This window comes from Xiphophorus hellerii, chromosome 18 (assembly GCF_003331165.1).
Source record: "Xiphophorus hellerii strain 12219 chromosome 18, Xiphophorus_hellerii-4.1, whole genome shotgun sequence".
In the NCBI taxonomy this organism is placed as follows: Eukaryota; Metazoa; Chordata; class Actinopteri; order Cyprinodontiformes; family Poeciliidae; genus Xiphophorus; species Xiphophorus hellerii.
The window spans coordinates 12,399,061-12,420,947 of record NC_045689.1 but is presented as its reverse complement, the minus strand read 5'-3'; the positions used below and the strand labels follow the sequence as shown (position 1 = coordinate 12,420,947).

General features: G+C 40.3%; 3 protein-coding genes across 4 annotated transcripts; 2 read left to right on the top strand and 1 right to left on the bottom strand.

The window, feature by feature from the left end:
• Positions 1-110: 110 nt before the first annotated feature.
• Positions 111-5,051, bottom strand: LOC116708028 (kelch-like protein 17). Its single transcript, XM_032545782.1, has 5 exons — positions 4,605-5,051; positions 4,208-4,361; positions 4,046-4,124; positions 2,982-3,209; positions 111-2,053 (listed from the first exon to the last, which is right to left on the bottom strand). The coding sequence occupies exons 2-5, from the start codon at positions 4,359-4,361 to the stop codon at positions 556-558; spliced, it is 1,959 nt and encodes a 652-aa protein (XP_032401673.1). The 5' UTR covers positions 4,605-5,051; the 3' UTR covers positions 111-555.
• A 1,400-nt stretch (positions 5,052-6,451) lies between these two features.
• sars2 (seryl-tRNA synthetase 2, mitochondrial) lies at positions 6,452-13,312 on the top strand. 2 transcript variants are annotated; one of them, XM_032545784.1, is made up of 16 exons: positions 6,452-6,790; positions 6,889-6,984; positions 7,647-7,676; positions 7,788-7,928; positions 8,031-8,085; positions 8,173-8,236; positions 8,318-8,423; positions 8,531-8,578; positions 9,965-10,073; positions 10,262-10,307; positions 10,396-10,483; positions 10,613-10,725; positions 11,642-11,735; positions 11,874-11,966; positions 12,048-12,113; positions 13,017-13,312. In XM_032545784.1, exons 1-16 carry the CDS (start codon positions 6,467-6,469, stop codon positions 13,155-13,157), a joined length of 1,614 nt encoding a protein of 537 aa, XP_032401675.1. In that variant the 5' UTR covers positions 6,452-6,466; the 3' UTR covers positions 13,158-13,312. The 2 variants fall into 2 exon arrangements, with proteins under 2 accessions (XP_032401675.1, XP_032401674.1); XM_032545783.1 differs by having other exon boundaries at positions 6,482-6,790; positions 11,642-11,966.
• A 461-nt stretch (positions 13,313-13,773) lies between these two features.
• On the top strand, positions 13,774-21,029 carry LOC116708030 (cilia- and flagella-associated protein 251). The gene is made up of 6 exons (XM_032545785.1): positions 13,774-13,934; positions 16,387-16,427; positions 16,508-16,577; positions 17,307-17,372; positions 17,496-18,394; positions 19,422-21,029. Exons 1-6 carry the CDS (start codon positions 13,889-13,891, stop codon positions 19,488-19,490), a joined length of 1,191 nt encoding a protein of 396 aa, XP_032401676.1. The 5' UTR covers positions 13,774-13,888; the 3' UTR covers positions 19,491-21,029.
• The last annotated feature ends 858 nt before the right edge of the window (positions 21,030-21,887 follow it).

The window sequence follows — 21,887 nt, the reverse complement described above, 5'->3', positions numbered from 1 at the left end:
TCTACATCATACCCACCCAAACTCTACTAATGCAAATATTCATTTACCACCCTCCCTTGAATTGAATGTCATCATCTGAATTAACAAAGGGCAAGAAAATTTTCTGAATGTCATATTTTCCTATGAAGTTTATTTGTGTAGCCCTTAACTGCAGTGTCACAACATAACTGGACATAAGATCAGTTTTAACACATCATAAAACATTTCAGTTTCTAAACAACGCAATGAGAAAAAGAAAATTCACAGCATTAGTGATTTTTAAATAGCTTCAAAAATATAAGAAGAGCAAAAAGCCAAAAATGTCACATTTTCTTCTTTGAAAGGAATTTATTCCTTTGATAAATGATGAACTAGGAAACATTCAGGTACCCAACTCTCCTCTTTGACTATCAGAGATAATCCCTTTTATAGGATCTAATCTGTTATAGGCCTGCATGGTGGCTGCACACGTGTAGAAAAGTAGATATTTTGCTTTAAATTAATTAAAACAACAACATTGCATGAAATCATTAAGCAGCCAAACAAAGGCTGCCTCTGCCGGGGTTTTCTGTCGAGTTAGTCGTTGGGCTTCTTGCAGTTTTCTTTGGCTAGTCTCAGTCTGGACAAGATGTGCTTTTTGGGGAATTTAAGAGTGGTACACCCAAACTGGCTGACCCCTCCAGTCTCTCCGGGAAGTTTTTCCCGCCTCTGCACCCAGCTGCGCCAACCAGGCTTCCAGCAGTACACGCTGTCGTAGAAACGCGAGCCGTTTTCTCCCCCCAGCACATAAATCCTCCTCTTCCACCGAGCGACACCCCCTGCGGCTATCCGCCGTGGCAAACCGGGGAAGACGACAGGACTCGGAGCCCGGTCGCTTCCACCGCAGGCGACCCCCCGTTGCTCTGCGCTGACCATCACCCCTCCCCCTGTCACCTCCCTTTCCACCCCTGTCCCCCTCCCCTCTCTGAAGAACAGGACGCGACCAGTTGCATCTAAAGTCTCCAGGTTGGTGTAATTCCCATCCAGGAACTTGGTGGTATCCCTCATGTATCCTCCGATAGCGCAGACCCCTCCTCTCACCGCCACACCTCCAGCGAGGCATGTGGTGCCGGAGTCCAGCGCTACCCGTGTCCAGCAGTCAGTCAAGGTGTGATAAATGAGCACACCTGAGTGCACCACCGCCCTGTTCTGTTCAAGCGTGGTCCCGCCTAGGAGGTAGAGGCGTCCACGCAGAGCCGCGCAGGCGAATGCTCGCAGAGGAAGCGGGAGTCGCGGTCCAGGACCCCACTGCAGCGAAGTCAGATCCAGCGCTTCACTGGAGTCCAGCAGGGCGGAGCGGTTACAGCCGCCCAAGGCGTAGAGCGACTCACCGCAGCCCAGCAGGCCCAGCATGGCGCGGGGTTGGCCCATCGCAGGCCTTTCTATCCATCTGTCCAACACGGCGTCGTACTCGTGCACGGCGGCAGAGACAGAGCCGGTCCGGAGGATCCCCCCGGCTACAAACAGCCTGTCCCCCACCGCCGTGCACCCCGGGCTCACCAGAGAGCACAGAGCCGCTAACTTCTCCCACTTCCCTGTCCGAGGGTCAAAGCAGTCCACAGTGTACTCCTTCAGAGCCACATTCTCATCTTCCCGAGGTGTCAGATCCACACAGACGATCTTTTTCTCAAACATGCCTTCCCTTGGTCTCAGAGGGCCCCCCAGGCCCTCTCCAGCAGCAGCGGGCCCCAGCTCCTGGCTCAGCCGTCGGCTCTCCTCCTGGGACAGCAGTCCCGGGCGCAGGTGGTGCAGCAGAGCCGGCATGTGGGCGTAGCGATCCAAAGGCTGGTGCTCCGCCCAGCGGCGAGCCGCGTCGTAAACCTCGGCCTCGGAGTCCACTCCGAGGCGGTCAGAGCTCAGCAGGCTGCCCAGGGTGCCATGGTCGAGCAGCAGGAAGTCCTTCTGCCGTGATACCCGGGGGAAGTGCTGCGCAACCAGTCGCAGAGAGGCGCGCAGCAGCAGCTGGTCGTGATGCGAGCGAGCCAGCGAGTACATGCCGAGGCAGTTCTCCACTGAGAGGTGCTCGAACAGAAACCTGGAGAGATTAAAAGGAGGATGGTGAAACCACTGGATAACACCGACACAATGCCTTCAACATTCGATGGATTCTTTTTAAACATTATTTTTTTCATTGATACCATTCATTATGCTCTTAATAATAGTGGAAATGCAAGGCACACTTATGCAGTTCAAGTTTGTATGGACTCCAATTACACATACATATTTGTAAATGAATAAATACATGATCCAAACATTTAGGTCAGACTCAAATGACTGTACAGTTACGTCCGGTAAGACAGGTACAACAGAAACCAATCACATTTCCAAACATCAACAATTTTATTTCATCTTATTTATCAGGGTCACACCTTTTATATTTTACTGGATTTTTTAGTGATCCTCCGACAAAAACCTCAATAAAATACAGATGTGAAATAATTGCAAGGGTGTTAAAATTCCATTTTATTATTATTATTATTTTATTAAAAGGACTGGTATTTTGTATTTTTCAAACACAAAGTGACATTTTATAACACAATCAAGTATATGTTACCTTCAGTTGTTATTGTAGGATCGAAAAAGGTCTTAACTCTTAATTATATTTATAGATAAGAAATAATACTCAGCACAAAATGCTGTATCAAATATGACTTAAAAGAAATTTGACAATTTGAAATTTGGCCTCTGTCTCTTTAAGAAGCCTCTGCTCTTTCCGAAACTCCGATTCAGCACGTCATCACAAAATGCTTCTAATTATGCTGTTTACAACTGTTCTTAGGAGCATTGGACTAACAACTAGTTTGTATGATGAACCAGCAGACTCGCAGTTGCACAAGGTGTTTGTGGAAATAACATTATAACATGATATAAAGCTAAAAAAAAAAAGAGTCTATTTTACATAATACTGCACCCCTTTCAAAAGCTAAAGCATAAAAACCTGAACCATAGAGGTTCAACCCTACCTGGAGCACAGGTCCTGGAGGGGCATGACTTGAAGCCGGTTGGCAGCCACAAACAAGTCCTCGGCCGTCTCCAGAGAGAGACCCGCCTCACCCGTGTAAACAAACTGGATGACAGTCTCCATGACAGACGGCGTCACTTCCTCCAGACGGATCTCGTTGAGGCGGGACTCCACCAGAGGGCTGGTGAACATTGCCCGGAAGTATGGACTCACAGCTGCTAACAGGACTCTGAGACGCAGAGGGACAGAAGACATGTCGATACTCATCACAAACAATGTGCTTTGTTTGGACTTAGTAATTATTAATTCTTATTACATTAATTTACCACTAGGTGTGGGGTGATTATTATGATTCCTAGGGTATGATAAACCATAAACTTTTAATTATTTCATGCGTTTACATCACAAAAGCAACAACATTTTCTACTGTTGCTAAACACAATAAAACATTGATTATTACACCTGGAATTTTGTTATTTCAATAATTTTCTAAATTTGTATTGTGATTTTAATTAATAATGTTCTTATTCATAATGGAATTATTGCTATGGATTTTTCTGTCTGTGAAAAATGACATTTTTCTGATTGGTTACATATCAAAATAAACTGGCTGCATGCTGTGATACCAAGACAATTCAACATGTTGAATATCCCCAATTTGAAGATGGAGAGGTCCCGATCAAGCGGACTAGATTACTCTTAACACACCACACACAGAAGCAACATCTCCTGAGATTATCTTTAGTGCCATCACAATGATGGTGTGCTTTTACTGTTGGAATGGTTAGATCATTATTAAAATCTTGTCATGTGAACCAGACATTAGTATCTACACCATGACTGCGTGATTTTCAAAATTGTAAATATTTCAATAATGTATTCCATTACTGAGCTTCTATTTCATACAACCAAGTGAAAGTCTTCTTTGAGCCAGCTGACAGACAGTGTGCAGCAGCAACAAGTACACAAAGCACAGCTTTTAGGATACCTTGATACAAGTAACTGACCCATGCCTAGTTGCTCTAGTAACCCACAGCACTATAAAGCAAGGTTACCCAACTGCACCTGTGACACATGAACTTTTTTCCTTCAACAAGCAATGTAACATCACACAGCTGCTGAGCATCCAGGAGCTGCTTTAACCCTAAAACACAGAGAGCGACTGAAATTAGAACATAGGCAGGAATGGGAGAAGAGACAGACAGGTGAAGACAGAGACCTCCTCACCATGGGTAATGTAGTCCCCCAGTGGGGTGGTGCTGTCATCTGGGAAGTCCTCCTCCTCTGAGTCGCTGTCTGAGAGAGGCTCCCCTCCTCCCCCGTCCCCGTCCTGCCATGGCTGGGGACGCCAGGTGACTGTGCCCCCCCGCACAGCGTTCATCTGAGGAACAGACACAACATGAAATGAAAACGTGGCCTTCTGCTAAAAGGAACGGAAAAAGGATCACTTTAAATATTTTTTCTGGGATAAAATTCATGACTGATTTTTTTTTATATTCATGTACATGTAGGTTCATATTGATTTTTCCAGCTTCTATGTTTATTTATTTTTTTATTAAATTCTGGGTGTGAAAGAGTTGAACACCAAGCTCCAGTGGTAGCAACGGTTTACTGCTTTATGTACCTTTGCTCTCCTTCTTGTTTCCACCGTGAAAGCTGGCTGGGCCTCTCTCAGCAGAAAAAATAAGAAGTCCGTTTGGAGCAGACAAACTGAAAAAGCAACCGGCTTGTTAATGGAAGCCTGGGAGCATTTGAATTTCCTCCGTCCTCCGGGCTCAACCGAATTGCTCGTCCCCCGGCCTGTAATGCAGCCTCGTTAGGCTAGTTTCTGCTCATGGAGCCCGGTGTAACACCATCCCTACCTACAGAAAGACAGGGTAACCTCACAAGGAAACTCTTGGAGTCTTATCTAAAGATGCATATTTGCAACGCATATCTGTTTACTGAAACAGAGAGCCACCAACACGCTCAGCGGGAGGGTGCAGCGGTAAAAAAGTGGAGTTGTTGTGGCCAGAAACCGAGCCCGGACTTGAGCTTCCGTCGGCCGCTCTCGTCACGTCTGAACCGGATTACCGCAACGTTCGATTGTCGCTCACTCTGATTGGCCGAGTTTGCCTCGTGACAATTGTGTGCTGATGATCCGTTTCCTGTCGAATAGAAAAAGTTATAAAAATATATTTATATATAATATTTTGTAAAGGGCAACTGAGTGCAGTTGTTTTTGTTTGTTTATATTGGTAACTGTAGCTATGGTAACAGAACCCGAGAAGGTTAACAGCAATGAAGGAAATGGCTGACAGCAAGGCAGAAAAATGCATTAAAGCAACTTAAATTTAGCTTCAGTCAATAAGGGAACAAGGTAAAGGCGATTGAAGTATAGTTGAATATCTTAAATTGTTTATGAAAATTTCGCTTGCTTGCATATGAAAGGAATTGTACCAATGCATCGAGCTATGCTTAATAAATAGTAAAAACGATTGTATTTTTTTTATTGTTTAGCTCTTACTGTGGTTGATGAGAAATAAAAAAAATAAACAAAACACTTTTCTTGTTTTTAATTGTTTTCATTATATTTGTTTCCCATATGATTTCCGCATCCGTGGTGCATTCAAGGTAGATACCGAACATTTCCAATCAACATGTTATGTCAATAAAACAGAAAGAAAAAATTCAAAAGAGACAGATCCATACTGGTCTATGAATGCTCTGGCAATTACAGGTTTCCATAAGAAACCAGAAATGAAATAAACATAAAATCCTGTTGTTATTTGATTTTTGGTTTGAAGCACAATTTCATAAAAATTAACTGTCTATCTTTTTCATGATAAAAACAACAACAACAAATGAGTGAACATTTAAATGATCATATATTTATTTAATAAACCAAAACATGACAAAAAACAAACAAACATAAAATCACTGGAAAAGTGAAGCATACAGATTTCTCACATTGTAACACCCGCCGCACTCCAAGATAAAGCAAGACTATAGGTGCTTTTATTCATCCCAGGATGTCACAGCTAAAAGTAGAAGGATAGAAACTTTTAAATACTGAGCTCACATGCATTAAAATTGCAAACAATTAAAAAATATTAATTTCCTCACGTAAACTTAAAGAAGTAGAAATATTTATATTTGATCCTTTTGCATAAAAGCAGCTTTCTTAGACCTGTATAAACCAGGTGTAAGCTTTCATGTCCAACTTATGTGTGATCAGAAATTTGTCATGTGAAAACCCTTGGCTCCTGTTTTGTCTTTTAATTTTTTTGTCTTTTATAGGCTATATGTATTAAGTTATTTATCTAGCTAATTGTTTATGGGCTTTGAATGTCAATTAATACGCAACCTCAATGCTCTCTAATATAGAAATAAAATAAAGAAAGCAATGTAAATTTTGAATTTTAATTTATTCCGCTTTACTTCATCCTTATACGAACTCAATAACATAAGTGCTAAAACGTTCAGCGGGATTCTCAAGTGATGTGAATGAAACTAAATATTCCGGGGTTCCTTGAATGCAGCATGAGAAACATGGCGACCTGCATCAGTATGGTTTCAAGAGTTAGAGGCGTCGCTCTGACAGTGTTACAACCGATAAGCAGACAGTTGTTCTCCAGGCGGAGGGCCTGCGGTGTTGTCCCGCGTCGCCTCCGGCATGGAGTCCGCAGCAGTCTGTACGAGCATGTCCGTGAAGGCTACAGCGACAAGCCCGAGCTGGACATGGGAGCGGTGTGTGAGGAGACCGACAAAGTCATCGCTAATGTGGAGAACAGGAAGGGCGACCTGCGAGGGGACGATGTCAGGAAAATTGTAAGGCATTCAAACTGTCATAATGTCTTCTTGTGCAGAAAGTAGCTTTGTTTAGAGGACACTGACTGACCTTTCACCTCGTGCTTATATTGCTTCAGGTGAGAGTGTGGCAGGAGCTCCAAGCTGTGAGGACAGAAATCCTTGAGTTGGAAGAGGAGAAGAGATGCATCAGTGAGACAGTCAGAACTCTTGTGGTGAGATTTATTTTGCACCAGTTAAAAATGTAATCCACAAATCTTCAAATATATGCTCTGATCTGATTCAGTAGGACTTAATGCGACAAGATAAAGCAAAGAAATGACAAGTTTATGGCTAAGACACTCAATTGGATTAATGGTGATGAATTGATTATTGAAATAATCTTCAACTAATTAAGCAATCGATTAATTGCTAACTTTAATATATAGAATTTAAAATATACAATTTGCTAAAAGAACAACTCTGTAAGAGCAACAATTCACCAAGAATACACATTAAAATGCAAAACCTTTTTTGCGTGTAAATATGTTCTGTGCAGAACGCCTCAAGTGGCACAGTTTTAGCTTCACCTGGTTAAAAAATAAAATAAAATAATAATAAAAATAAATCTCCTATTATGTAGTTTTTGCTATCCAGTCCTTAATTGGTAATCACGAAAAATCATCAAAAGATTAACCCTATACTTTATTGATGTTAAGTCAAGCAAAAATGGCTATTTGCATTTTCTTATGTATTGCTAATATTGTGTAAAATATGCTTAAGTAGTTAGATGAAAAATCAGCAGAATATGCCTGCTTTCTTTATCCATTTAAAACAATCTTTAATGGAACCCGTATTGTAAAGCTGTTTCTAAATGTTCTTATAATTATTTCCACAGAACCAAAAAGACAAGAAGGTCCTCGCTAATGTAAGTGCAGCCTCAGTACCCAATTTCTCTTTTGGTTACTGTACTCCAAATGACCAGGTGAGGTTGAATGTGTTGCATCTTTTGTGTCTGACTAAGTTGTTTCTGCTGCAGCTTCCAGAGTACACCCAGGCCCTGCAGAAGGGCCGCGACATCCGCAACAGACTGAACCAGCTCTACCTTAGAGACACCGAACTGGAGCAGGAGCATTACAGCCACTCGCTCCGACTGCCCAACAACACACACCCTGATGTGGTGAGAACTCAATGAACTAATCCCAAGCGTTTCTAATGAGGTTTTGGTGTGCAGCAGAAGTTGTGGAAGTGAAGTTTCCCTTTTCGCCTTGTTTTTGTTAAGCCAGTTGGAGATGAGAGCCAGGCTAGGGTGGTGGAGTTGGTTGGAAAGAAAGCAGGTGAGTGATGTTAATAGTAAATTAAAAACGGCTTTAAAGGGTTTATTGTCATGCTTACCAAAGAAAACGGTCTTGCTTTGTTTGCAGAATTTGACTTTAAGCCTAGAGGCCACGTAGAGCTCGGTGAGGCGTTGGGCCTCATCAGGCAGAGGTAGGCTGAAATTCACCCAATGTGCTCAATACTTGTGTAGCACAATGAGAGTGTTCATAGTCTGTCTGTCATCTGCTGCAGGCATTTGTCTCACGTCTCTGGCCATCGGTCCTACTATTTGAGAGGAGTGGGAGCCAAACTTCAAATTGCACTCCAGAACTTTGCTCTCGACACGTTGCAGCGACGGGTATGATTGTGGTTTGGAAAAATCTTCTGCAATGAATGCAAAACGAGTAAAGTCATTGTCCTCAGACAGAAAAACACTGACAGTTGAGTTTTCTTCCTCTGCTGCAGGGCTTCGTTCCCATGATTGTGCCGGACATGCTGAAGGCGGTGGTGTTTGTGAGTATCACATCTGTCAGCTGCAGTAGTAAAATCTTACTGAATGCCCGCAGTATGGGCTTACCGTATTTTTCGGACAATACGCCTCTACTTTGGTGCGGCTTTTCTGTGGATTTTTCTTCAACCGCCAGGGGGCTCTTTAGCAGGAAGTGAACCATTGGAAGTCAAAATTGGAAAGCAAAGAAGAAAGTGCTGATTTTTATTTAGAACAAGCACATGCTAGCAGCACGACGGAGAAATGTTTTCAAACTCCTACCCCCTCATCATGGAAATCACACAAAGAAGTTCATATGATGCAGCTTTGAAGTTGAGGGCTATCGATCTGGCAGTGCGGGAGGGAAAAAAGAGCCGCTGCATGTAAGCTCGGTGTGAACAAATCCATGGTTCGGCGTTGGTGACACAGGGCTGCGTTCTTAATAATAGATTTATTTGCGTCCTTGTGGAAAACCGAGAGCGGCGGAGATACCAGCGGCTTATAGCTCGGTGCGGCTTATATATGTACGTTTCCAGTTTGTTTGTTTTTTAACTTTGTGGGTGTGGCTTATAGTGAGGTGCGCTCTATAGTCCGGAATATAAGGTGAATTAAATGCTTGTCAGATTTAATGCTTGTCAGATTGAGCTCCAGCTAGCTAGTCGTACAAAGCCATTTTTTAAGGTCTTAACCTATTTTTCTTTGCAGGATTTGAAAACAGTTTCATGGGCCGAACACTTCATTTTGTGGACTTAGTGAATCTGAGTCTTTCCTACCAATTTTCCAAGAATGTTCGCAGCAAAAGAGAGACTGTCTTGGCTGCAGCAACTTTCTACCTGTCTGTCATGTGACTTGTTTTGCAAACTGTTTTATTATTTCTTCATATAATTTAAGTCAATTACAAATCACTCAAAGTACTTTTATAGTCTTGCTTTTTACTTGAAAGATTTAGAGTCAGCTTGTGCTTTATTTTGATTTATACACATAAACTTTGGATTAGTTTGTATAGAGAGCAGCTGAAAACAAGTCATTAAATTTTACGTTTACACATTTTACATCTGCAGAATTTCTACATTGAGAGGTTAAGCGTGTTTGACCCAGAACTTTTCAAGTGGCCTAGTTTTAGTTTCACCTGGTCCGAAGTTTGTAAACAAAAAAATCTGCTACTAAGCATCTTTTCTTCTATTCAATTATCAATCGGTTAATAGAAAAAATCAATCAAACAGAAAGGGCTGAGCTTTACACGTTTATGTTCAAGACATGCTGATTAGTCCATCATGCCATCTTGTTTCTGTAATCAAAAGCAGAATGTTTGAAACTGTGTTCTCTGTAAAATGTTTTTTTGTCCAGCCTGCTTTGGTTTTCTGTCCAGGATTTCAGTAATGTCTCCTATCCTCTCCTGTCATTGTCCCCAGGAGGGCTGTGGGATGCAGCCGAATGCCCACCTCTCTCAGGTCTACTCCCTGGACCCGGCACGTTTCCCAGACCTCAACCTGGCTGGGACAGGCGAGGTCGGGGTGGCAGGTGAGGCTTTGCTCACCTTTACATTGTCACTACACACACCTCTGTTCCTCATGCTATTGAATAAACACTATAGCTCTTTAAAGAAAAGCTGTTAATAAATACTGAATATTTGCCTTCCCCTTACTGCTAGAAGAAGGTTTGTGCATAAATCAGTGTTGTGTGCTTCATTTTTATTTGTATTTCCACAGGTTATTTCATGGATCATGCAGTAAACTGGAAGGACCTGCCAGTCAGGTTAGAAGCTCTCCTCACTCCTTCATCCTTCATCATCCTGGAGCGACTCCTATCTGTAACCGTGGCAGCGTGTCGTCTCTCACTGCAGGACGGTGTGCAGCAGCACCTGCTACAGAGCCGAGACGGACACCGGCAGAGAGACGTGGGGACTTTACAGAGTTCATCACTTCAATAAGGTCAAACACCAAGGAGGTCTCACCTGGGGAAAGACTTTAAATGATGGCGAGATGAAAAAATCCAATTGAAACAGATTCATCTTATTAATCTTAAAAGCTCTGTTATTGTCCCCTCGTGTTTTGCTTCAGGTTGAGATGTTTGGAGTGACGGCTAATGAGACAGGACAGGAGAGCTCACAGCTGCTGGAGGAGTTCGTCTCCTTGCAGAAGGAGATGTTTTCTGCGCTGGAGCTTCACTACAGGTGAGGAAACAAACAACTGTGCAGCATCAGAGATGATCTGAGATCACAAATAAGATGCAACAAAAATATTGAGTTTGACAAAATTATTTTCTTCGGAACCTTACCTGAAAAAAATCATCTTAACAAGTTATAAAACATACTAAATCCATTCTAACTGCACTGCAATTAACTGGGTTAATAAATAACAGATTTTACTGGTGATCCACATTAAGTTATTTAAGGTTAAAAGTTGGAATGTCATAATCAAAATTTTTCTTATTTATTAGATTTAACATTAGGCGATCACTGATCCTGTGTTCCAGTCTGATATCCAAGTTAACATCAATACCTGAAAGTGAAAGAAATTACCACACACTGCATATGTACAAAACATACTCATTAGATAACTCATTAAACCAGTGGTTCCCAAAGATTTCCTGGGCCCCCCTATGGATTACAATAAAATCCCCAAAAAAGTAAAAAAAAAAAAAAAAATCAGCTGGACTCACACATCGTTCAACTAGACATAAACCTGTACACGTATTTTGTTTTCAAACTCCACTGTAGTTTTTTTCACACTTCTGGTTGCAACAAAACACTCTACAAACCATTTTACAGTGAAACACTTTTGTGTAACTGTTTTTTTTTTTTTTTCATTCATCCATACCACTTTCCCACCTGCAATGGCACTGCGCCCCCCACACTTTAGGTATCACTTCATTAGATCCTCCAGTCTTTCCTACATGTTTCCTGTTATCCAAACATTATGTCAGTGTCTAATAATGTGACTAAAGCTATCATAGAATTATCATACCTTTCTAAAGACTCTCTACTCTCTACTTTGATTTGACTTGATAATTCAGCTCAGTGTTGTTGGAGACATCTATTTGAGTCATGAGTACATTCGTTGATATTGCTGTCATTGGTTTGATTTCAGAGTGCTGGACATGCCCACTGAGGAGCTGGGCCTCCCCGCCTACAGGAAGTATGACATCGAAGCGTGGATGCCAGGGAGGAACAGCTACGGAGAAGTAAGCGTCATTACTTTCCCTAAACAGTCCAGATACGCCAGACATCTTTTAATCAGATCTGCCGAGCTAAAAACAAGCAGCTGTTGCTTTGAACGACTGATAAGGTTGATTTCTGAAGAGCTCTCTCTTGTGTATCAGGTTTCCAGCGCGTCCAACTGTACAGATTATCAGAGCAGACGCCTCAACATCCTGTATGAGAGGGAGGACGGCAGTCTGCAGTATGCCCACACAGTAAGGCTGCAGACCACAGTACGCTCCTGCTGCTCCACATTAGACCATAAATCTACAGTCTATTATTTCTCTTCAACCTAGGTGAATGCTACAGCGTGTGCAATTCCTCGAATGATTATTTCCATCCTGGAGACTCATCAGACCAAAGTAAGGCACAAACCGCTTACATGATAGAAGTGGGAAAGCCTGGAATGCAGAATCAGATTTCCAGTGTTTGAATGGAAAATGTAAAAAAATAAAATAAAAATTTCTGTGTGCTTTTATGACTAAACTAGTGATCAGAAAATCTCTTAAGTCACATACATTACAAATAAAATCAATTTAAAAGCTATTTTATTGGGATTTAAAGTCATACAGCTTCTGAAAAGTACTGTTTGTTACTACTAGCGCTGCTGTAAACGGTTATTTTAGTGATCGAGTAATTTGTTGATTATTTTTGACGATTAATCGAGTAATTGAATAAAAAATTGCCCTGTTCTGCACTTAAGCTAGTAAAACAAACATATCAAAGAAAAATGCTAATAAAACATGTTATTGCTTAAAATGTAATGCATTTCAAATATCACTTTTAGTCTCAAGTTTTATGTAAGAAAAAACCTTTGTGAAAGTGTAAAAAACAGATGAGAAATAAAACATTTCACATTAACTTTTATCAATTTTAAAAGCAATTGGCATTAGTAAACACTGATGTGAAAAACTTTAAATGAGATCTGCTTCTCCATACAGGAAAAATATTACTAAATAAAAAGGCAAACACTACACTATTTAAATCTTTTAAAAATAATTTGGAAAACCATGGATCATTTTGCTCTGTCATAATTCTGCACAAATTTGTGTTGGTTTATCACATATATTCCTAATGAAATACATTTTGTAGCTGTAACAGAATGCAGCAATGTTCAAAGCATGTGAATACTTTTTTTGCGCAGTTTGTTTACGGCTTATGAAAATAGTGTTCTGTACAAACTCTTATCTTTTGTCCTATGCATGCAAATCTTTTCCTCCATCTTCAGTTTTTTAGTAACTGACTTGGTGACTGTATGTCTTCAGAATGGAACCGTGTGTGTTCCTCAAGCTCTGCAGCCTTATCTGGGTCTGGACGTGATAGAGCAGCCAAAGCACACTCCTCTGAAATACATTGGACCCAACCAGCACAGTCGGCCACCCAGGCCTGGTCCTAATCCCAGATGAAAACCCAACCAGAGGGCGCTTCTCCACACAAACCGAGAGAAAAACTTGAACACAACCTCTTTCTCGTGAAACAGGGCAGTGCTGCTGAATATTAATAGTGGAAATGCTGTATGTCCTTTTTAATAAAATGAAATAAATCATACGTGCATTGTGAATTGTTTATATTTCTTTTTGAAGAGTAGAAGTTTAGTGGGCTCTTTTTTTTTTTTTACCAAACTTAAAAAGCAAAGTGCAAGTAAAAAAAAATGCTTCAATAACATTGCTGTAAGACATTTTAGTTGTTTAAAAGAATTTAGAGTAATTTTGTGTAAAATTAAAGACTTTTTACAAATCTTTTCCAGAGATTAACTAGTCTAAATAACGAAAGAGTAATTGGTCATATTTCCAGACCAATACTGTAATGATTTATTTTATAGTTTGTGCAGAATATAAAAGGAGCCAACAGGATGAAGATGTGCTTGTTTGGGCATTGAACTGTATAAGATTTTTTTTTTTTTTTTTTTACAGTATGGTGTGTAGGTCTGTTGTTGAGACCCTGACAGCAGAGCAACACTTGACCTCCTGGCAACAGTGCTAGGCTCTGATCTGGCTGGGCTCGGTCACCTGACACACATACACACACACACACACACACCTACTCGGCTCCACCTCACACTCAGCGGGTGTGGGAGGAAGAGCCAGCCCTGCATTTTCAAGGTTATCTCCTGCAGGATACTCCTCTCACGGATCCTATGGGAATTCTGATAACCGCGATTTTTCTCTGGGCTGCTGTCGGAGGTAGGCGACCATCACATTTACAAGCCGCTCCGTGTTTATGTACATCTCTGCGTGAGGAGGCGGTGAGGCTGGAAAGGCGGGTATAGGCTGATATCTCTGGATAAAAGCCTCCTGTTTCTCACTCTGCTGCAGTGCTGCATCAGCTCAGCTGTTGCCGACAAGAGCTAGAAACAGAGAAATGTTGTTTATTGAACGAGGAGAAACCAGGTTCGCCCACCTATTGACGAAAACCCTGGAGGGTTTAGAGTTAATGCGCTTAACGAGCGACGTTACATAACCCGGTATGAACACATCTAACCTTCTGTTTCAGTGTGTGTCACTGAACGACCACCGGCTGCTGGGACGGTAACGTTAAATAGATAAAACGCAGTCGCCTAAGCTCACCCGCACATTTAAAGAGCCAATTAAAGCCACGCAGGTGCGCGTGCTGCAGCAACACGTGCCAGCGCCTTAGCAGTCCACCTTCGGAGTGCGCTAATTAAACATGTTGAAATATAACCAACAAAATGAGCCTGAAGCGAGCTTACGTTCATTTACATCACGTTTAATTAATATTTTTATTCAAAATTACGCGATTTTATGAAGAAATAAAGAATAAAAATACCTAAACAGACATATTAGAATCGGATTCATCTATTTAATTTATTTGTGATTAAAACAAATACGAACACCCTGAGATCTTATTGGCCCCAAGCAGATTTGGGGCCCCATTTCCAGTTAAACCCATCAGTCACCGCACCACCACTTATATCCCTTTTGAATTCTTCAGGCTTTATTTGTTTTGAGAGGGTGAGAGAGGTTACTGGTAAACATGTATTGATTGATTCATTTTCAGTAAAAATGTACATTAGATGTACATCCAGCACAGAAACAAGCAGTAAACATGTACTACCAGATGAAATAAGGAAGACAAACAAATCTGTCAATACAGTAAATACTTTCCTCTGTAGGTTTATGTTAAAATCCTAAATGCTAAATTCTTTAAATCTGTTCTTAATGTACCTTAAAGCCAATTTAAATGCAAGCTTCTGCATCATAACTATAAATTGATACTTTTGACATCTGTAGACCTTTTGAGACGTTTAGCGTTCTCGAGGGCCATCTTCTGGCCTTGAGAATCTGCGCAGCTGCCTAGTTTGCCTATGCCATGGACCGGCTAAGCATTGAAGGTTAAGGAAGCAGTAGGTAATAGTGTGACAATATTGGTTTCACAAGAACAACATATTTTAACAATATTTCTGGGAAAATCTGTTGCAGAATGATTAGTTAGTTTAGACCAAAATATTGATTCCATAATTTTTTGTTGTAAAATACATTAAGACTGAGAGGAGCTCAAAATTTTAATGCAAGTGTTTACATTAGAAATGACTCCTATTGAGGCTGTTCTCATATTAGCATTTTTATTATTATGTACCTAAAACATTCAGGTTCATATTCCTGGTTTGACACAACTAACACAATATTGAGAATCACGGGTAATCATTGATTGTTTTTAATCTTTCTAAATGTTTATATTAGATAAATAACATAATTAATATTAGAAGAACTTTGAAATTTACTAGCAGGACTGAGGAAGAAAATAGTGGCCAGCAAATTTACCAGGCTTCTAAATGTTCCCCACGGTCGACCGCCATCTTGACCGCCACCTTTCCTGTAAAGCTATTTCACTCAGTAAAATGTTTGAATAAAACTAGTTACAGAGTGCCTGAACATTGAATTTTAAACTGTGATCTGTTAGAGATAACAAAGAACCAGTTTGAAATTCAATGATTAAGCACTTTGTTACTAGATTTACTTGGCTTGATTTATTTTAAAAAATACAAAAGTTAGTTATTTGATACATATAAATTTCAATTTTAAGAACGGTGTGATTTTCAAAGTGCTGTCAGCTAAAAATTAACTTCAGACTTCACCTTCTGCTACTGTTTATCTGTTGTAAGATTTCTTTTTTTTCTGGACTTTTTAGGCACAATGTTGAGTGGTAGTAGAAAGACTCAAAAGAAATCTTGGAAAGTTGGGCTTTTTTGGACCAAGTATGTAAGCCTTGGATGTGTTTTGAGTCTTTTCACCTTGTATTAAAGTTCATGTTTTGGTTAACTTGTCTTCCTTTGAGAAAAGGCACAGAGGGAACTGCTTAGTGTGCCCTTAATGGTACGGGTAGTTGGTCACTGATTTAGCTCTGGTGGGAAAACAACCTGTGAGCTAAAGCCGCCTTCATCTCGGAGCGAGAGGAACGCAAAGTTAAGCTCCTTTGCAGTGTTGCTTCACTGGGGTAACTGCACTCACCGTAATGAGGGAACAGCTCTGCCCACGCCCGTGCAGGATTAAAGACATGCAGTCGCTCAGCTGCGGCGCTGTTAGGTGTTGGGATTACTAAATGATTGTTGATATTTCTTGTATTTAACGTTCAATCTTGGTCTCTGTTCCTGCTTTGTTTGCTCTGGTTTCGCAGTGGGAAGCCGACCAGTTACCTCACCCCTTAATGATGCCAAGGTCAGAAAGAACCCTTCTTTATTTACATTGTTGTTCAGCTTTTCTCCTTCAGGTATTAACTGTGCTGTTTTCGCCAACAGGTTGAATGTATAATTCAGGAGACACTGAATGAAGACGGATCGCACCATGAGTGTGGATCCCATCTTGCAGGTAGAAGATACATGTTGTATTTTCTTCAATTTCCACAGTGTCAGCTGAAGAGCTGGGTAGAGTGGAAAAAAAAACTGAAGTCAAGTTTTGTTCGTCTCATCTAAATGTATCACACAATAACAGTCTTTGTTCCATGCATGCCTGTTACAACCATGAACTTTTGTGTGTTTTGCTTTGATATTGTTATAGCAACGCAAAACAGTGAATACATCTGAAGTGGAAGAAAATAATAATAATTTATTGTTGATCTAATCTAATTTGAACACTTTCTTCCACATGTTTATGTTTCCCCTACATGGATTGAGGCAAACTTCACATGGTTTTCTTTCATCAATAACTTTCTTCTTGTGATTTTTTTTTAAAGACCAGAACAAATGGTTCTGCACTTCACAAAAATCTTCTTTGACGTCCTTAGATTAAATCTAATTCAGCAGATAGTAAAGGGAATTTGCAACACTGGATTTTATGTTGGGTTGAATCAGAGTAAAGAGGGCTGAATGCATACCACACTTTTCAGATTTTTATTTATAAAATCTTTTGAAAACCATGTAGCCTTGTTGTTCCACTTCCCAACTATGTAATACTTTGTGTTTATTAGAAAAAAAAATTAAAATACAACGCATTGAGGTTTGTAGCTAACGTGTAACAAAATATGAAAAGGCTCATGCAGTATGAATATCTTTGCAAGGCACTGTTGCTTCTTCTTCATGTGCTCCATTGTTGTTTCAGAGGAACTTAACGAGGTGCAGAGACACCAGGGTCTTCTCAGGGAGCTGCAGAAGCTAGCTGATGATGGTACGCACAGACTCCCACCGACAGCTGCTCATGAATGTAGCAAAACATGGAAGTGCTAATTTTATGTCTCATTGATTTTATTAAAGTCAAAATGGAACTGACACTGTCTCTCAATTTTTGCAGAGCGGGAGAAGGAGGAGAGGGACGAGTACAATCTGGCCGATGACGAGGTCGAGTCTGAGCAGAGGGATGAGGAGGATGAGAAAGATATGAGAAGTGATGGAGAAAAGACAGAAGATGAAGACAACAAGAGGAAGCCACAGACTGACGACAATGAAGAGGAGACGTCCAAAGAGCTTGAGGAGCTGCTCGCCAAAGAGATCCCCAAGAAAAGTGAAGAGGAGAAGAATGATGAAGAGCTAGAGGAGCTGCTGAAGGAGCTCAAAACGAAGCGATACAAGGCTGCGAAGGAGAACCAGAGAGGCTCTGAAACAGAGCTAAGAAAGGAAGTGGAGGAGAAGAAGATTAAGCAGAGCAACAAGGGAGAGGATAAAAGAGCAGAGGACTTAGAGAATCAAAAGATGGAAGAAAGGAAGAAGAATGAAGTGGAGTTGATGGTGGAGAAAGAGAAGGTGGAGAAGGAGCTGAAGGAGCTACTCAGGGAGCAAAGCAACGGCAGCAAACCAGAGCAGGAGAGGGAGAGGAAGGAGAAGCAGGAGGAGCTGGAGGAGCTTGTCCGAAAGATGAAACAGGTGCAGGAGGAGGAACAGCAGGAGTCGCAAAGCGGGAAGAGAGAGGACAGTATGGATGACAAGAGCGAAGACAAGGAGGGTGGAGAGGTGGAAAAATCAGACGGGAAAGTCAAGAAGACGAACGAAGCAGCGGAGCTGAAGGAGCCACTGCAGAAGAGAGTGATGGAGAAAGCCAGCGATGAGGCCACACGGCAGTTTGAGAGGGAGAGGTACGAGGAAGAGGAGGAGGAAGAAAATGGAGAGGATGATGATGAGGAGGAAGAGTTTGTTAGAGAGGATGAGGATGAAGACAATGAGGATGAAGGGGATCATGAAGAAGATGAAGGGGAGGTGAGTTAGAGCAAACAGTATCAGTTACACTTTCAAACTATGATGGAGTTCAACGTTTTTTCTTTTTCAGCTAATCCCAAAGGCAAAATGTCCAATGTACCCGGAAAATTAAAATAAATATACACCATGTTTACTCTGTTACACACACGGACAAGCATATTTACATCCCAGGAAAAATGTGCAAAAAGCCTTAAGATAAATTTATTTATTTATCACAGCAGCAACTTCACTCTGAAAACGCTCAAAAATTGTTGAAAATGTGTCTAAAGGTCTTAATGCTTCATAGATCTCTAGGTATTTTAATTTTATATTCATAACAAATGTATTGTTGAGACAGAGATTTGCAAACACATCTACCCAATTTAGACAGGTTTGAGCTCGACTTTGCAGTTATTAATCTCACCTCCTAAGCAGTGAAACATATCAAGTTCCTTATATTAGGTGCAGAATATATTTGCTCTAAAAGTTAATTTTTTACACATCTTTAGAGGTTTACTTGACAACTAAATCTTGACCTATTTTAACAATGAATTACAACAACAAGGAAAAAAAGAATGACCTTTATATGATATCAGGACTTCTTTTTCCTCAGAAATAATCTTCACATCATGAACTACTTAGCTACACACAACCAGGTTGACTATTTAATGATACTTTAAATTAAATTGTGTTTTATTTTCATTCACCAGTGCAGTATAAGTATGAAAACCCGTTGTAATATTTAACAGTACTCTGGTTCTCTGGCGGTTCTTTAAAAATGACCCCAAATTTACTGGAGTAGATATTTATCTAAAATTATAAGCTGTTTTTTTTTTCAAATCTTTTTCCCCAAAAATTTATGTGACAGTTTTGGCTCTAAATAAGTTTTATTTGTTCTGACCTGAAAGCAGAAATAACTCTTTAGGTTGTAAAGGTTGTAGACCCCTGATCTACACCATTTGGAGTTTTAAAAAGAGCTTAACATTTTGATCTTGGTTCATTTAATCTCCTGCAGAGATTATTCATGTGTTTTCATTCCTACCACCAGGAGCTCCTGGAGATTGAGGAAGAGCTGCGTAAAGTGGCAGCAGAGCTTAGGGAGCTTCGCAGAGGATGAGAAGCTCACCCAGGGAGCAGACCGACTGGCAATCCTTTTCCCTTCCCCTTACACTCCCTGTTCCAGTCGTATATTACAATCACACAGTCATCACGGCACTCAGAGAAATGTCTTTAAATGTGGATGTCAGTAGAAAGTGTGCGTTCTGCTTTATCGTGTTAGATTGCCAGGATGGATCCGTCTCAGTTTCCTCAGCTGAATGAGGTGGCCTTCTGGAGATTCTGCAGGTTCATGTCCATCTCTGGTTTCCCTGTCTGTGTGCTTGTAAATGCTGTTTGTAACAAAGACAGGGTATTTTTCACTTAGTTGCACTTTCACAAACTCATGCACTTTCATTCAAATGTTATTTTGAATGCACAATACTAGAAATCCCTGCTCTTCTAATCTTTGTTTGAATTGTGTTTTTCTGGGGAGACTGACTGGCTTCCCTGTTGGTCATTTGTAGATATTTAGTGCAATAACTCATGACTAAGTTCATGCTGTCTGACTGTTATCAGCAACAATGCTCTTATTAGGAATAAGTCATTACTTCCTCTTCATTTCTTTGATGGTCCAGTAGAAGCATGGATTAATTTGGCTCACGCACTGTTAAAATCAGACTGTTTGTGACGAACCCCAGTGGCACGAGCCAAATTCGGCGTTAACTATAATGTTGCACACCAGAGGCAAGCTTGTCTTTAGTGTGATTGGTGGTGCAGTGACAGAATAGTGATGCACTCAGAGCTTAAAAGGTCTAAAAGTGTCACTTGGGGTTCTAATCCAGCTTTGCACTCTCAACATGCCAAGGAGCTGTCGAAGAAAGGTGGAGGGACACTTTAAAGCCATGTGTTGTCTTCTAGTAACAGCAACAATAACATTTAAGAGTCCGTAGTTTTCACCCCATTTGTGTTAATATTACGTGCGCGCCTTCAGCCAACATTATATGAGATGTGGAGCAACAGCCCCCCCAGGAGGACGCTGGGTAGACATGCACAAAGAGCAGGGATTAACAGAGTTAGCAATGGAGGCCCACTTGCTGCAATAATGCAATATAGATTATAGCACATGTGAATGCAATAACTAGCCAAGTGTATTTAATATGTAATCGAAATGCATCATTAGGTATTCCTTTAGCAAATATACTCCCTCCGTCTTTATAAAGCCAAGATTACAGCACATGCATGTGTTTAGACACTGGTAAAATAGTAGGCCAGGTTGTATGATCTTTTAAATCATACAATAATACTAATATAGTCTTCTCCAAAGAAACCTGTTTCCAAATGTGCAATGAATGTACTATATTTTTCTTTTTTATATAGAAGTGAAACATTTTTTCCACAAAATGTAACCCTAGAAGCCAGCAAGAAAGCAAAAAATTAACATTTTTTAAGTTGGGGAATGAGGGAGTACAGAGAATAGTCTGAATGGATGAAGTAAACAGAAACTGATAATACCATATATATGATTTGCAATATTACTGGTCAATCACAGTGCTGTATTTTGTGCCTGCTGTATCCTTCTCTATGCTATCTGTCAATCAATAAACTATGTATCAAACCATTCTGTGTGACCTATTTATTTGAACTTTTGTTTGTCCTGAACTCATGCATCTAATCTGTCATCAGTGTCTGAGATGGCTGTAGAAGAAACTGCATTAACTTGACATATAATTGGACCAAGGAGATATGGATGTTTGTATTTCTGGACCTAAAGAAGACTTTTGACACAGTTAACCACAAAATTCATTCCTGGCATAATCAAATCCCACTGGAGATATTTTCTCTAAGGCACAGTGAAAGGAGCTCAATCGAGATCTGGGAGCTTTTTTATTTCAATAAAAGAATGGAGCGTCTGGTTTTTTAAGGTGGTCAAACCAAAGGATGGTCATATGGATGACTGAAAGTTCATTGTCTGTGCCGTTAAATATAAATCATGTGAAACCAACATTAGGTATTGTATGTTAGAAAAAGGTTAAGTACTTTTAGTGACAAGTTCTAGTATTTAATTCACTTGATCTCTAAATGGCTCAGCAGATAGAATATATTTTTATGTGAACAACAAAGCTTGTGTAGGAACAACAAATTTCACTCTAACATAAACTGTAGGTTTGTGCCTGGTACATTATTGGTTAAAATATGTTTCTAATAAAGTGAATAAACTTAACAAACATTGTATAGTCAAAGTTAGTATAGAATATCCAGAAATTTTACTGGAGTAAGAGTATAATCAGAATAATATTAATGATGTAAAAATACAAAATGCAGTGTTGTAAAACATTTCCAAAACATTTTTTCCCAAAATAATTACAAAAGAGTAACAACCTGTTTCTACAGAAAAACAAAAAAATAAAAAATAAAAATAAAACACTGTGCACATTTTCGCTTAATACAGCAATACTTGAGGATCTACATCTGTCAT